A 16174-nucleotide genomic window follows, 5' to 3' on the forward strand; every position below is an offset into this window, starting at 1 on the left:
TTTTAGCAGACCTATAACTTTATTTTAAAAAAAAAATCCCTGACTGTTGAAAGATGAAGACTAAAAGAACGCAGTATGATCAGTTTTATCAGCAGACAGTTTCCTGCCTCCCATGCCAGTTGGTCTCCTCTGCAGAACAGAAGTAATCAGTATTCTTCTCTGACGATGATGTCCTCTGCATTAGCAGTGGCTTTAAACTTCAAGGCCTACAAGTCAAATACTTCTACTGTGCTGCCCTGAGCTGCTAAAATTTCCATGGCAGCATCTTTGGCTGTAGCACAGAATGAGCCAGAGCTCTGATGGCCATGCACAATCAACACTTTCTTTATTATAGATAATAATACTGTATAATAATGATAATGCCGCCATGTTTTTGTTTTTTTTTTGACTCTTTGGCCTAAGCTTCAACCAGGTTTGCTGTTTCCAGTTTATTCTCTTAATATGAAGCTGTTCAGCTTCAGTGAATGAAATGCAGTTTCTCCTCAGTAGCATTACTTTTGTGACACTCATCGTGTTCTCTGGTGTCATCTAGTGGTGAATAATAACATTGTCTAAGATTGGTTCAGGCCACCATGGTGTTAGCTTTGTCAGGAATTTTGAAGAGCCAGCATGCGGTTGCTTTCATCAAGCAATGATCACAAGTGTTTGCTGTTGTTGATCCAAAGCTGATTTGGATATTCAAACCTGGTTCAATAGCTCTAATGTTTGTCTCTGTGAAGGCCCATCCAGGCAGTCCCAATCTTTTTTCACAATAATACTTCATATAGTTGACAGATTGATTGATTGATTGACAGATTGAGTTCAGTGCCATTCTCACACCAAGAATAGGCTTTAAAGTAACACCTTTACCACTACTATACTATAAAGTATTGGGTGACATTTATCCTTTTCAGTTTTGTATTTCTCTGAAACTGATTTATTTTACTTGTTTATTTCTGTGTTGTTCCACAGATAGCCTATCCTAGCAGCAAACATGGGCAATAATATGCAGGAAACATTCTCAACAGGTTGAAATATTTATAATGATAACCACAGTAAATTTAGAGATATGATGAACAGATGGTAACAAAGAAGCAAAACATAAGGCTACGTTGTTCCAAACAGATGAGTTCTCATAAATCTATTTTGGAAAAGCAAGCACACACCAGAGCTTCATGAAAACAGCATAATGTCACCTTTATTTACACTCACAACAGCAGTTATGCTCAATCTGATAATCTTTTTTAACAATACAAATTAAAAAATAATAACATCGAGGAAAAAGTTTAAAATGCCATTTAGTCTGGGCACCAGGATAATCCTAATGCAAGAGGAGATAACATATTTTACCTTCATCTCATCACTAATGCGTTGCAGTTTAAATGAACTTGTGATCATAGACTATACAATAAGAATCCTTTGTGTCTGTAAAGTTTAAGCAGCTACAAAAACACAAGCATGATTTTTCTTTATATATACACACCAGCACTGCTCCCACTGTGAGACTCTGGTTGAATTCTTGATGCTTTATATCCTATGAAAACAGGAGTGTGTGGAACCGGATGAAAACTAGACTGGAAAGACATAGTGGGATTGCTGGTGTAAGTCTGTGAATATGGCGTAGTGTTTTGGCTTATGTACAGGGAGTTTCCTGGCGTGTACAGGCTTCCAACATGGTTAGAACTCCGCATAGAAGAATGATGAGCCATGCCGCCTTGATACAGCAGTGATGCATTTTCAGGCAGACCTGGGTTGTAGACAACGTGAGGGTTGAGTAGTGCTCCATCATTTGTCATTATCTGAGGGACACTTTGCAGTGGCGTTGCAAGTCTTTGTCCAACAGAGCCGTTGTCCTGCAGAGAAGGCTGGTATGTGGCGGACCGGAGGCTAGACAGAGTCGAGATGGGATGATACCTCATTAGAGTTGGCTTGCTTTGTGCTGGCTTGTAACTGAGCAAGTTGTCTGGGTGGTACACCGCGAATGAGCCTTTGTTTGAGGGCATGCGGCGGCAGACAAACAACATGGCTGAGGCGAAAAGGAAGGCACCAGTCACCCAACCGATGTAGAGCGCTTCTCCCAGCTCCCTCCTCTGAGCATCAATTAGCAAAGGATTGTAAAAATCCCTGATGATGACATGACCCGTCCATGACACAGGGATAAAGACACAAATGCAGGCCATGAACTGCATACAACCTGCAACCATCAGGATGATGGTCTTAGCCCAGTCATTACCCTGAAAACAGGAAACGCAGCGCATTCCTGCCAGAGCCACAAGGAGCCCCAGTCCGGACAAGGCCAGAGAACAGCACATCAGACCCCTGGCTGCCTGTAACTCTGGAGGCAGGAAGAGCAGGGAGTCGTACACCTTACACTGCATCCTGATGTTGGCCTGTCGGTAGCAGTTCATCCACAAGCCCTCCCAGCGGGTCTCCATCACGATGATGTTCTCTCCAATGAAAGCTGTCACCTTCCACATGGGCAACCCTGTAGTAGCTGCTGCCCCAATCAGCCCAATCAGCCCGACGCACATTGCGGCTATCTCTGAAACACCTTGAACCATTGTGCAGATGAGTTCAGCTGTGTCCAAGTTCAAAACTAGGTTAGTGCACACTGACGACAAATTCTGATTCTTCAGTACAACATCTCAGAATCGAAGTTAGAGACGTGTCCAAGGCAGCGAGGATCTTCTCATCTGACGCAGTTTGTATACTGTAAGAGGTGCTTTGTTGTGGGAAAGGTGCTGTCCGGTCACCTGATTGGTTCAGAGCAATGGGGGTAAAGAGGATCTCTGCTTATTTTGTGTTTATGGTTCCTCTGGCTGTGGTGGTATATCTATGCCATCAGCTTGTCCAGCAGTAAACTCCAACAAGACATATCAGAAATACCAGAAACAGCTCACAACTTGAGAAAAGTGTCACTTTTCTTTTTTACTCTCCATAATCATATGTGATAACAATTCAGAAGTTAACAAATATACAATGAAGCACACAAGCTCCTGCAGTTCTTCTGGTGTCCACTGGGGAGCATAGTTGACTCTCAGGGTTATGGAACAGAGATGAAGCTCACTGATAGAGTCCAAATTCATTGTTTGTTCATTTTGGTGTCACCTTGAGCAACAATAGAAAACATTACCATTACATCACCACATGTTTTCGGTTGAAACAGCAATGAAATTACTTTAACTTTCACTGTGGGAGACCTTTAAACGCTCTTTCTTTTTCTATTTGAAAGTATAATTACGTCTGCTGTATTAGGAGTTGAGATTAAACAGTTGTGGTTTTAATTGCAGCTTGCTTTTAAACTTACTGAAAGTGAAATGAAATGACCTAATAGTTCAAGAACTAATATACAATGCTTGGCTGAACAGAGTTAGAAAGTTTCTCTGTTTCCTCAAACACATGAAGGTGGACTCAACCCGGAAAATGAACCAGACACGTTTTGGCCTAAAGCTCTCACTATCCGTATCTCTATTCAAAGTGACATGCAGATTCTGATCACATGATCATGCTGTCAGGTTGTCTCCGTCAGGCTTCTTCACAAACAGCTCCGGTTACATCTCTACACCTTTAAATAAGCAGTGTTAAAACTGCATCTCATGTTTTCTTAACCATTTGTTCTGTTGGGTTTCCAAGAGCTTCAGGGCATCATACCTAACTTAAACAAAGACTCACAATTGTTTTCTGATTAAATAGACACACAAAACGTTTTGAGTGTTCCACACAAATGTCAATCACCAATATAAGTTTTACTGTCCTAAAAATGTGATATCTGTAGCACACCTGTCTTGGTTTTATCTGTCTGGATCCTGTGTCTAATACTGGTCAGAACAGGTTAAAACTGCAGTGTGTACTAGGATGACTGGTGCCTGGGAGAGGTTATTTGTGCTGTGCAGATGTGTGATACTCAAACATTTTGCATGCGTGTGTGTTTTGTTGATGTAAATTTGAATTCAAAACTCAGACGCAGCTAATGTTGAAGGATGAACTATTAACTGTCTGTATGTGTGTGTATCAACATTAAACACAATTACGTGTCAACAAGTTGATAATATACAAAAAAAATAAGGCTGTCAGTAAAAAATTTGATTATACAACACATAAAAGTAATAGAAATCATGAATTAGCTTAGACAATTTTATAATTATGATATAGGTTGACATTGAGATTCTGTAACTAGTGCTCTATCACAAGACATTAAGTACTCCTCAAATAAGGTAGAAAATGAGTGATTTGAAATGGACATCATATGAACCTAACCCCTCCACAGTAAAAGTATTTATTGAAATCTGTCTTTTTTTATACCTGAAATTCATTTTTGACATTTGAAATGTGTCACAGCCAAGCAAACCCCACTTTAAAAGGAAGTTCCCTTCTCGAGACCATTAGTGTGATCATCATTAACTCTGTCAGTTTCAGTGTTCAGAGATAAGCCACCCCGCTGCGTACGGAGGGGTATCTGGAGTGGTAGCTGTAGTTGGTTGATGGCTGTCTTGACAGCATTGGCTGAGGTTGTGGTTGGGGAAATATCATCATCTGTTGGGGCTGTAGAGGCTGTGGAGGATAGCCCATGTAGTCAGAGGTCCTTGAGTACACGTACCTCTCTGAATCTTTGCCTTCAGACTGCACATTGCAACAAACGAACATGCATCCTCCAAAGAGCAAGAAAGCAGACGCCACCCAGCCAATGTACAGAGCCTCTCCGAGCTCCCTGCGCTGGGCGTCGATCAGCAACGGGTTGTAGAAGTCCCTTATGATGACATGACCTGTCCAGGACACGGGGATAAGGACACAGATGCAAGCCATTATGATCATGCTTCCCGCAATGATGAGGACCAGCCGCTTAGCCCGATCGTTGTTTTCAATACACGACGTGCACTGTAGCCCCACCAGACTGATCAGCAGACCAAGACCGCCCAGTGCCAGAGCGCAGCACATGAGCCCCCGTGCTGCCTGAAGGTCAGGCGGCAGGGCCAGGAGAGAGTCGTACACCTTGCACTGCATTCTGATGTCAGCCTGTCGAAAGCAGTTCATCCACAGACCCTCGTAGCGGGTCTCAAACACAATGATGTTCTCCCCAATGAAGGCTGTGACTCGCCACATTGGCATCCCAGTGCTTGCTGCCGTCCCAATCAGTCCAATTAGGGTCAATAACAGACCCACTATCTCGAGTGCTGAGTTAGCCATCCTGTCCTCCTCTTATTCCTCCAAGCTCATACGTACAATAATGTGCGATGTGGCTATAGTAGGAAGCCGTAGAATCCCTCTGTTCAGTGGCTTTGGATCCTAGTGGAGCAGGAGGAGGAGGAGCAGGTTGATGTTCAACTGCACTGCCTCCTCCCTGTGGACGGGACACCAGAATGGGAAGGGTGGGAATAGCAGCCCGTTGCGAGGAAACAGAATCCCCCAGGCCTTTTTTTCTTTGTACACCTACCACAGGAGCTGCTGTAAGCTGCCGCTTTGTTTATTCAGAAGTCTCAATTTACATTCTCAGATCACACTTGACAAGGACGATTTTTTTTATGAGGATGTTTATGAGCAAGGGGACAATTTTTAAAGTTCAACATCTTGTTTGTAGCTGTGTGCATATAAAAAAGAAAAAGTCCCCATGTTAATAAATAACTTCACATATCATAGACATCGATTAGCTCTGGGGCTTAACTTAGTGTTTGTCCCAGAACTAATCGATGTCTCTGATATGTGAAGTTATTTATTAACATGGGGACTTTTTCTTTTTTATATGCACACAGCTAACAAGATGTTGAACTTTAAAAATTGTCCCCTTGCTCATAAACATCTGTTTCAACTAAACGTTATTCACCACTATGTCTCCGGCTAACTGAAATTGGACTGTAGACACAAAATATTGGCAGAAAGAGCATTAAAAAACTCTTGTGTGCCTGCTTGTGTGTGTGTCAGGTAATGCGTGTGTACCCATTTGTCACTGTCAGTATTGGATTTCTTGTTTGGGCCTTTTGTGTCTGTCTGTGCTCAGGAGGAAGCTAGTAGTTGCAGCTCTGGCTGAGATGAAATCTCTTGGTAGGTTTGCATTGTGGGTGGACCGGTGATAGCAGTCTGGTTTTACTGGTTTAGTTACATTTCCACTGAAAACAATGGAGGCAACTTGTCTGAACAACATAACTTTCCATTTACACAACAGTTGTTGAAAGAGGAGTAGTTTCAGTTAGAACCTTTCCCAAAACCAGGAATTTCAGGCAAACTCAAGAGCTTTCAGCAGGAAGCAATAATATCTGTTGATCAGTTTTGCCTCTTTTATAAAAATCTTTTAATTTACAGGCAACAGAAAAATAACAAAATTCACTTTTTTTCCTTCACTGTATCCCTTTATTGGAAACCACAGTTGACCTTATATTGCGGCCAGCATTTTGAAAAATGTTTATTCACAACAAAAATAACAATGAACAAAAATCACTTGGAGGTATATCAACTGAAAAAGGCCTAGTGCATGTTTTGTTATCAAAGAGCATGTCAGCAGAGACTGTAAAGACAGTGATACCACCTGTTAAGTATTGTTTCACAGATTAAAAATACTCTGCCTGAATGACTGATATAATATAGTGTACAGAAACAAACAAAGCATACAGTAATTCAGCACAGTTCATTATGGTCAAAACACAATCAGCTCTGTAATGAATTTCAATCTCCGCTAAACTCTTTTCTCTCTTTGAGAAAATAATGAAAGATTTAGCCATTTCCAGCAACAGCCTTTCATCACATTAGTCCATTGATTCTCCTCATTCAAATGTGCCAAATCTTGGCAAGTTTTGTTTTTCTTTAAGGTCCAAAATTGTTGATTTTTCCTTTTAGTACTGACTTGGTGTGTATGCCACAGATCCTGGTGGTGGTGCAGAGTAGGGAGGCTGGTAGGTGTAGGCTGGCTGGTAGGTGTAAGGCTGGTAAGCAGGTTGGTAGATATTTCCCCCAGGGTTGTATACAATCCTCTCATCTGCGTCTTGGGTGCGAGGAGCGTGACGGCACAGCAGGATCACTCCAGCTGTGAAAAGCAAAGCTGAGGTCACCCAGCCGATGTACAGAGCCTCGCCAAGCTCCCTGCGCTGGGCATCGATCAGCAGAGGGTTGTAGAAGTCCCTGATGATGACATGGCCGGTCCAAGACACAGGGATTATGGTAGTGATACAGCCCATCAGGAACAGACAGCCCCCAGCCACAAGAACAATATGCTTGGTGCGAGCCCGATGGTCCACCACTTTGGTACACTTCATCCCCACTGCTGAAACGATGATGGCGAAGCAGGTCAGGGCCACAGAGCTGCACATCAGGCCCCTAGCAGCCTGGAGGTCCGGGGGCAGAAACAGCAGGGAATCATACACCTTACACTGCATCCTGATGTTGGCTTGTCTGTAGCAGTTCATCCACAAACCCTCCCAGCGGGTCTCCATAACAATTATGTTCTCCTCGATGAAGGCCGTTACCTTCCACATCGGCAGGCCTGTCACGGCTGCCACTCCGATCAGTCCAATGAAACCGATGATGAGGGCCACTACCTCACAGCAGATGGCTTCCCGACGGTCCTTCTTCTCAAGTCTCTTCTTTTCCTCGTAAATAGAGTCTTGATAATCTGTATAGGCCTTGGCCTGCTTCTCATCATAGTAAGAGCCTATGTAAGATTGAGGTGGCTTGCTGTAGCCACTGTAAGCAGTGTAAGAGGCCATTGTGGGTATCACACAGTGAGCCAAAGAGAGACCTTTGGCTGCACTCTTACAGTTCAAGAAACAAATCTGAGGAGAGGAGGAAGTCAAGGAACTTATAGACCCACAAAAAAATGGTAACGATGCAATGTAGCCTTACTGGTTGAGCTGCTTTACAGCCTGTTAAATGGGGCCACGCCAAAGAGAGCTGTTTGTTTTGAATGGAAATGTACCTACCACTGCTAACAATGAACAATTTAGTCTTGTCATTAACTTAATCAAAAACTAATTAAATCACAGCATAAAGTCACAGTTGATCAAAGTATGTTATCTCTGTTTTAAAGATTACAGAACATTTTTTTTTCTAAATCAAAGAACATAATTTTAGACAGCAAAGACCAAAAAGACATTAAAAAGTCATTGTTATTGCTGATCTGAACATGTAGCTAAAAATTAACCAAATAAATGTGCGGCCTTTCTTATCTCTAAAAAGATTTCGGAGTATAAAATTGTAACATTTCATATTGGGTACACAATATAATGTTAAACAAGAAAGCTACACCATGTCTTTCTTTTAATTAGGTAAATTTATATAGTTGGTAGCTGCAATATGGTGTTCAGGCTGTCAATCTGTTGTCTCTCTCAAACCGAAAGCTGATAGGATGATCACAGACGTCAAACTGTCTTCTATTCATATGTAAACAGAGCCGATAAAAAGGTGTGGAGTACAGAAACTTGAGTAGGATTGGTTTCAATGTAGCACAGTGTTGTCCGTTTGCCAGCAGTTCTCACCTTGTCACTCCCACACTGAAGCCTTCCTGACCTCTTACGGGAAAATGGTGTGCATGCACTGAATGGGTTTTTACTTCTCAGCTGCATTTAGTTCTTAGTGAAAGAATAATAATGGTAGAACTGAGGAGAATCTGGAGTTTTATCTGTGGTTTGTATGTCATGTTTCTGTTGGAGATGCACTAGAAAAAATTAAACAACAAGCAAATATAGACTCAGACTTTATTGACAAGGTTGATGTGACTACTTTGCCATGAGATTTGACAAAATTAATATGATTAAGAACAACTGTGCAGTTAAAAGTGACAGCTGGTAGTAGAGAAACTCATGACAGCTAAATAAAAGCAGCATCTTCATCATTGAACACGATGATTACTTGAACAGCAAATGAGCACATTTAGTGCACATAGTTTAATACATACATCAAATATCACTCAAATATTGAAGTGCAACTGTGAGGGTTTTGTGTAGACAACACAAATAATGGACATGAGAAACATTTAAAGCACAATAGGAACACAAAGTACATTAGTCATTTAAACAGCAACAGTGTGCACTTACATTTATACACAATTTTAACACTTGACATCATCTTGTGAGCTTCCTCAGGTAAAATCTTTCAGATTAGACATGTAAAGTGGATTTTACACATTAATTTCAGGCAGTACATTTCAGCATGTTACACATATTCTTGATGCTTATGAAAGCTGGATGGTTTCCTCTCCACGTAAACACTGTTCTCCGTCTTTATGTTCCTCGCTGCCATAAGGTAAGCATCAGTGTAGGGCTCTTCCTCCTTTGATCTCCGTTTGCTGTAGCAGAACAGAAGGATGATCCCGGTGATCAGCAGAACACCAGAAGTGACCCAGCCAATGAAGAGCGCCTCCCCCAGCTCCCGTTTCCGAGCGTCCAGCACTGTTGGGTTGTAGAAGTTTCTGATGATAGTATGGGCCACCCAGCTGACGGGGATGAGCGTGGTCAAAAAGGAAAGTAGAAACAAACTACCCCCCAAGGCAAGGGTGATGTTCTTGCACTTTATATTGTGTCCACAGCACTTGCTCTTCTCGGTCCCACATCCTGTGATGGACAGGGAGATGACAACCAGGACTATGGAGACGCACATGAGCCCCCTGGCTGCCTGCAGCTCTGGTGGGAGAATCAGCAGTGAGTCATACATCTTGCACTGCATCCTTATGTCGGCTTGTCTGTAGCAGTTCATCCACAAGCCCTCCCAGAGTTCCTCCATGACAATGAGATTGGCACCAATGAAAGCAGAGACCTTCCACATGGGTAGAGCAGTGACAGTTATGGTCCCAAACAGGCCGATGAAGCCCAGGACCAGGGCTAAGATCTCCAACTTTGCTCTCATAGTGCAGAGGGAATGCAATCGCGTCTCTCATCCGTTGCCTACTGAAAAGACTGCTCAACCAGTCTGCTTCACAGAAATGTAAATTCATGATCATGTCACTGTGCCTGTAATGTCATCCTACTGGTTTGTGATGACTTGACCTTCGTTCCCAGAAGTGTCAAGGTGCAGCTAAAAAAAAAAACAAAAAAAAAACTATGCATTTGTTTTTTTCAGTTCAGTAGGCCCTTGTCATCATCACTCATCATGCATTAATACAAAGAGTGGGACTATGCTGTCATGTCAAAAGCTGGCAAGTTTAAAGTTTACATTATCAGGGCCAAGATGTTGGTTAAACTGTATATCTTGGGCTTGTAAAACTGCTTGAAACTCAGTTGGATAAAATCAAAAAAGCTCAAACCGCATGAAAAGTTGACATTTTGGAGTTATCAAGCATTCAGCTGCTTTTACTGTAGTGCATTGCCACACTATGCCCACTTGACTCCTGGAGTGACCAGATTAATATGGCATGGCATCTTGATGCCATCAACTCATCAGGATAAGCCATGGTGCTATTTCCAAATGTCATCATGTGTCAGCTCTTCAGAAAAGCTTCAGTTTTATCATGTTTGCTTCCCAAATCTGCACATGCTGGTCACTGTACTTTGATTGCTTCTTTCTACCTTTGTGGTTGTTCTATGGGCATTAAGTAAAGCAACAGTGCTACAGGATCAGTGTATATTGCAGTGAAGTCAACATTAATGTGAATTGTGATGTTTTTTTTTTACAAGGGAGACTTAGTGTTCCTCATTAAAGAAGATTCCATGTTGGCCATACTCAGTAGAAAGACACGAGTGAAGATGAATCACTTGTTGGTGGATCGATGGGTTTTCCTTTCAACTGACATGTAACTTTGAGTATAAAAATTTTGACTTGCTTTAACTAAGACTAATAATTGTTTAAATATCACCCGGTGGATGGTCTGATTGCAGATATGGAGGAAATGTTTCCAAACAGTGGAAGATTTCTCAGTTCTTAATAAGTGCCACTCCTTTATTCAAAGTTCTGTTGGTCTAGCAAAGTTAACCCCCTGTTGGTCACCTTTTCTGAAAAGTAGGAGAGACAGAAAAGGAAAGAGAGATAGAGATGCAGCAGGACAGATCATACAACACAGAAACTGAAAAGCCTGTTGAACAGGTTTGCTGAGTGATACTATCGTCTCAGCTGCTTTAAAAGTAAACAGATTCACGTGTGCTGAGAAACCCGTCGCTGAACTCAAATACATTAACATGTTGTATTTTCTGTAGATTTGTGACCTCTTCACTGCCGAAGTTTTGGGTATTTTTGTGGGATGGATGTGATTTAAAGTCTTGCAAATACCTGAATGCACAGTGAGGTGTGAATAAGTGCTGGTGCAGTGGCACAGGCACAGGATGTCATGCACATCTACGACATGCACTGTGTGCCACCTGCTGTAAGTAAATGTGACTACACATCCCTGGTCCACAATAAGATTAATACAATGTTTAAAAAGAAATTAATTCCATCTTAGTTCCATTTGCTTCTTATTGTCACTTCTAATTTAGTGTTCATTTTTGGATTTAAGATTCAGGAATTATTTGTTCAGAATGTAAAGACGATCCTATAAATCACACACGCCGTTTTATCTCCGCTAAACTATGCATCTGTTCTGGCAAAGCAATGCTGCCCCATCTCGGCACTCACTCATTCAGCACTACAGCAGATACTGTTGCTGCAGACCTACAGCACAGTGAAGTCTGAAGTGATCTCTTCCCTTTATCTGAAGGGGCACCAGAGCTTTTATAGTGTGCTGGTGATTGACAAGTGAGATGCGGGGGTTGGTGAAGGGGACTGAGCCTGGGTGACAGGATGTCCACAGAGCTCAGAGACAAAGAAGAGGAGATAGGGCTGTGAGAACTGTAGATTATAGTGTCTAGGGCATGTGCAGCCATGTCAGCTTTAAATTGCTGATGAAATTGGTCTGTGCCATAACAGGAACAGCTGAAGGGATAAGGAAGTGTCTACAACTCATAAGAGGCATTTCCCTGTTTCTTCTACATGTCAAGTTTTTATTATGGGCAGCACCAATACAAAAGCCATGTTGTTATGTAAATCAAAGGCTTTTTCCTCTGTACAGTTAAAGGACACCTTAGACTCATCTTCTCAGACTCCACACCTCATGTTCACACATCTTCCATGAGGAAATTTAGCATTCTCTAGATAGGGGACTAGCTCATCTGTTTTGCTGCTTATGATGAAACCAACAAAGCTGTCTCATGCCTTGTACTTACAATGCCTAAAACACCTTTGTAATTAGAGGAGTGCTAGTTATGAGACTTATTATTATTATTATTATTATTATTATTATTATTTATTTTTATTTTTATTTTTTAAACAAAATGTGTTTCAGTTTGTGTGCCCTGGTTGTACCACCTTTGGGAACATGGCAACTCCTTTCCACATCAGGTGCTCAAATTGTCCAGTATCATTTATAAAAAAGAAAAAAAATGGAGGGGGTGGACTATATAAAACGCACTTACAACACAATAGCCCTTGAATAAATACCACTTTGGTAAAGCTCATCATGTTGGGCTGTTGCTGAAATTGACGGGTATTTCGATTTAAATTGATTTTTGTTTGGTTGTAGAACAAATAGCTCAATTAGGGTCTTTCAGTCGGTGGCGGTTAGGGTCTGCTTGTGAGCACTGTTCATCTTTGCTCGTTCTTTTGTGATTGGCGTCATGATTTTTGACACTGTTACCCCATCACATTATTTTGCAGATACATCTCTCAAAAATCACGATGACATTTGCCAGACAATGAAAAAGAGCTTTGGTTAAAGAGGAATTCACAGGCAGACCCTCATCAGCACTCACTGAAAGACACTTAACAGGATACAGTAGCTGTTAACACAAAGAATTGTGTTCAGGAATGATCAGAGTGGGATCAGCAATGATCTAAAATATATATATATATCCACGAGCTTGACCGCTTTTTTCTGCTATTTATTGTGGGATTTTGTATTATATGGTGGTCAGCTCATTCAAAACTCTGCAGCTCAGCTATGAACCAGAACCAAGAGGAGAGAACACACATTAGTCTGGTTTAAGATGATCTGCACTTACAGTATTTTTAACTTTATTACCGTTTTTCAGTTGGTTAAATGTCTGTCTTATGTTATTCATTCACCTTATAATAGACTGTGCTGTGTGTTTTTTAACCCCCACAGCACCACAACAGAGAGGTTTAGTTTAGGGCAGCTTTGGATGCTGACCAGCACAGTTAAAACCCACAGTGAGGTTAAACCTGTGGGAAGACGTTCTGGGTGAGGCTCAAATAGGCTTAGTTTGGTTAATCAAGACTGGCAGTGAATCTGTGTCCACTGGGAAATTGGGAGACTCTGTTTTGCTTGTTCACTTCAGAGGCACCGACTAGTAAAAATACTTGGAGTGCTCGCCTATTAGTCTCAAATTACTGACTGCCATTGTGTAAAAGCAGTAAGAGAATTTGGAGAATTTTGATGCTTCTATTTTCATCATTTATTATTATCCAGTGTGTTTTATTTCTTTTTTACATTAATTTTCTAGCCGTGTATTATGGTCATTCTATGTATTCTTCATGTGAAGCACTTGAAGATTTTGCTTTTCGGAATATAAACACTTCTCACCTGCCTCCTGTATGCCTGAGCATGGCTTTTGTTTCCAATTTGAGACTACATTCCTTTATTTTTTTTGTAATTATAGGGATTTTAGCTCCTTCACCATCATTCAGACACCTTATCAACCACAGCTTGCAAAAACACAAAGTGGCTCTTAGTGTTTTCTGAAGGTTCAGTTTTCTCCCTTTGTTCTGGAATTGCAGTCTGTCTTCGTGGGTTGCATTGAAGCAGGAGAGCATTGATTTGCTGCTTAGTTCAGCCTTTCTAAGGCATATCTGAGCACACTTGGCATTTGTGTCTTTCTCACATCACAAAATTGTTTTGCAGAGATGTCTGAAGAGCTGCTGGGAATGAGATGGGCTGCTGAGTAAAACCACATGAACCAATGAATAACTAAAGAGAGGGGGGTTGAATTGTAAGTAGGAAACAACTGTATTTATTATGATATCAATACATTTTCTATATACACACAGTAATAAAAATGCAGTCTTAGCACAATGAGTTGTTTACAAGTATGACTTCTTTCACTGTTCAGGCATACTGCAAGTCTTTCCCCTTGATTGCTTGAGCAAATTTGGACTTTCTTTGTGAAAAAAATTCTTACTCATGTTTTTTGCTAACAAATTAATTTACATATGAATAAATAAAACAACATTGCGTTGTAATCCATTACCAGTAAACAATCGTTTTGAACACACAACACCTTTTAAAATAGCCGATGTGCAAAGTCTCTACAATACAGAGTGCACACACAGTGTTAAGAATGAAATGTAACATTGAGCGTTCTTTAAATGGCAATACTGAAGAGCAAAAAGGAAAAATACAAGAGAATTGTTTCACAGTAAACAAAAACATGAAACAGCAAATTCAAGTAAAACAGGATTATGTTAAGTTAAAACAAATTAAAATCCCCGAGTTTCTGTGACATAGGGGCTATTACATAACTCTGCTATTAAATGTAACGAGAAAACAACCCAAAATATTTTCCAGGCTAAAAAGATCAAAATCATATATTATACATAACCAGGAAATCTGTTCCCAAAACATGTCAGTGTATATTCATGTGAAAATGGACAAGTATAGTAAACTATGCAAGACAAGACTGTCCTTTGCAATTATTTATTCTATTTCTTTAAGGACAGATAATATACAGCCCTTAACTATGATAATATCTCTGAGTCACACAGACAAAACAAATATTAATGTTCTCACAATACCCAAATTTGGCAACAGCAGGCAGGACTATAGAATGCTGCCCAAATGTGCAAACCATGCCAATCAAAGCAACTGATTAGATTCCATGATTGTACCATTAATTCATCTCTCAAAGCTTACACTCTGACCTCTGTGTGACAGCATTTGATTTAGGATAAAGCTCCCCCATTCTGGATTCCTGTATTGCTCCACTGATGATCTTACCTGTACAAAAAGCATTCAGCAAAAGTAAGGTAAGGAAGGATATATCTTCTACTAGCTGTGGAATATACGTCAATGCCCATGCATTGTTTGTGAAGACTGATGACTGATCTTTATGGAGCCCATGTAAAGCCATTTAAGACACTTGCTGTCTGCCTGTCGCCTTCAGCTTTTATGTGTCACGGTCTGCGGACGAACTGGATTGCTTCCTTCGTACCCAAACCTCATCCTTCTCCATTTGCTCCACATTGTCGGCGCTTTGCTTCTCCGTGTTGGACAGCTTCACATCATCAGGTGTCTCACTGACCGTTGGGGACTTGAGGCTGTCGCTCTCTTCCGTTTCCTCACTCGCCAAGGACAACGCCATGACGGGGGCCTCCAGGTCAACCTCAGCGGACGGCGCTCTGGGTGTCTTGCAGAACTCGTCATCCTCATCACTGAGGATGTCTGTCTCCTTCACCTCTTCCTGGTCTTCGTACTCCTCTAGGTCAAACTGTTCCTCTACCCAGCGGTCTGTGTCACCTGCTAATTCAGGTTGCTGCTGCTGATTTGGTTCGTCGTCCTGTTGCAGCTTATTTGAGTCGGGCTCCTGCGGTGAAGCGAGGTCCTGTTCAGGCTCCCCATCGAAAACAATGTCTGTGTCTATGGTGAAACGGTTGCGCACTAGCTTCCTCCTGCCTAGGGTCCTGGTTGGGGCTGATGCTGCAAAAAACAGATCAAAAACTTGAGTGATTTATCAACAGTGAGTAATGCTGGTGGACAGATTATAACAAGGGTTGTTGCTAAAATATCCAACTTGTGTTGCGAAATACAAAAATTACTTTTGAAAAATGATTCTTAGTAATAGTTACAAACTACAAATTGAAGTTAAAAGTTCAACACAACTTAAAATAATATTACCTAAAGTTAGTTATTAATTAAATCCATAAATGCGGTTAAAACCATAACTGAAAGTCTCAGATTCAACTTTTTTTGTTATCAGGTAAGAAGGAACAAATTCAGAATTAGGACACTTGTAGCTGTAGGGTGAATGCAGCCACAGACTGGCATTTACCCGCTCTATTTATGGCGGGCCGAGCTCCCTTCAGGGCGCAGAGGCGCTTTCCTCCAAAGGGCACATACTGCTGGTTGAGGGGCAAGCTCTCTGTTTTCAGGAGCTGTCGGCGGTGCTTTTCCCTCAAGATGGAATGGACTGTCTTCAGAAAGTCTTTTCTACTCTCTGGAGAGCTGAGGGAGATAGAAGGGCACATTATCAGCTTGCCACTCTGTAGATAACAGCAGAAAAGACTGCATCAGTGC

The 16174-nt window shown here is 41.4% G+C and overlaps 5 protein-coding genes across 9 annotated transcripts in view; all 5 read right to left on the minus strand.

The window, feature by feature from the left end:
* Positions 1–1280: 1280 nt before the first annotated feature.
* On the minus strand, positions 1281–4088 carry LOC143323488 (claudin-8-like). Its single transcript, XM_076735356.1, has one exon. It carries the CDS (start codon positions 2538–2540, stop codon positions 1449–1451), a length of 1092 nt encoding a protein of 363 aa, XP_076591471.1. The 5' UTR covers positions 2541–4088; the 3' UTR covers positions 1281–1448.
* A 101-nt stretch (positions 4089–4189) lies between these two features.
* On the minus strand, positions 4190–5239 carry cldn8.1 (claudin 8.1). The gene has a single exon (XM_076735097.1). The coding sequence runs from the start codon at positions 5161–5163 to the stop codon at positions 4399–4401; it is 765 nt and encodes a 254-aa protein (XP_076591212.1). The 5' UTR covers positions 5164–5239; the 3' UTR covers positions 4190–4398.
* Positions 5240–6300: 1061 nt separating this feature from the next.
* On the minus strand, positions 6301–7714 carry LOC143323499 (claudin-8-like). Its single transcript, XM_076735370.1, has one exon. The coding sequence runs from the start codon at positions 7668–7670 to the stop codon at positions 6801–6803; it is 870 nt and encodes a 289-aa protein (XP_076591485.1). The 5' UTR covers positions 7671–7714; the 3' UTR covers positions 6301–6800.
* A 959-nt stretch (positions 7715–8673) lies between these two features.
* On the minus strand, positions 8674–9826 carry LOC143323572 (claudin-17-like). Its single transcript, XM_076735485.1, has one exon. It carries the CDS (start codon positions 9802–9804, stop codon positions 9115–9117), a length of 690 nt encoding a protein of 229 aa, XP_076591600.1. The 5' UTR covers positions 9805–9826; the 3' UTR covers positions 8674–9114.
* A 4041-nt stretch (positions 9827–13867) lies between these two features.
* Positions 13868–16174, minus strand: part of LOC143323268 (rho guanine nucleotide exchange factor TIAM1-like) — a 42736-nt gene continuing 40429 nt past the window's right edge. For all 5 annotated transcript variants that reach the window (XM_076735049.1, XM_076735050.1, XM_076735051.1 and 2 more), the window contains 2 exons: positions 15930–16102; positions 13868–15577 (listed from right to left, as the gene is read on the minus strand). In XM_076735049.1, coding sequence (XP_076591164.1) covers positions 15048–15577; positions 15930–16102 — 703 coding nt within the window. In that variant the 3' untranslated portion in view covers positions 13868–15047. The remainder of the gene's footprint in view (positions 15578–15929; positions 16103–16174) is intronic.

The sequence above is a fragment of the Chaetodon auriga genome, chromosome 7 (assembly GCF_051107435.1).
Source record: "Chaetodon auriga isolate fChaAug3 chromosome 7, fChaAug3.hap1, whole genome shotgun sequence".
NCBI lineage: Eukaryota > Metazoa > Chordata > Actinopteri > Chaetodontiformes > Chaetodontidae > Chaetodon > Chaetodon auriga.

Coding starts and splice junctions, on each gene's coding strand:
- LOC143323488 (XM_076735356.1), bottom strand. CDS start 2,540: ATGGTTCAAGGTGTTTCAGAGATAGCCGCAATGTGCGTCGGGCTGATT.
- cldn8.1 (XM_076735097.1), bottom strand. CDS start 5,163: ATGGCTAACTCAGCACTCGAGATAGTGGGTCTGTTATTGACCCTAATT.
- LOC143323572 (XM_076735485.1), bottom strand. CDS start 9,804: ATGAGAGCAAAGTTGGAGATCTTAGCCCTGGTCCTGGGCTTCATCGGC.
- LOC143323499 (XM_076735370.1), bottom strand. CDS start 7,670: ATGGCCTCTTACACTGCTTACAGTGGCTACAGCAAGCCACCTCAATCT.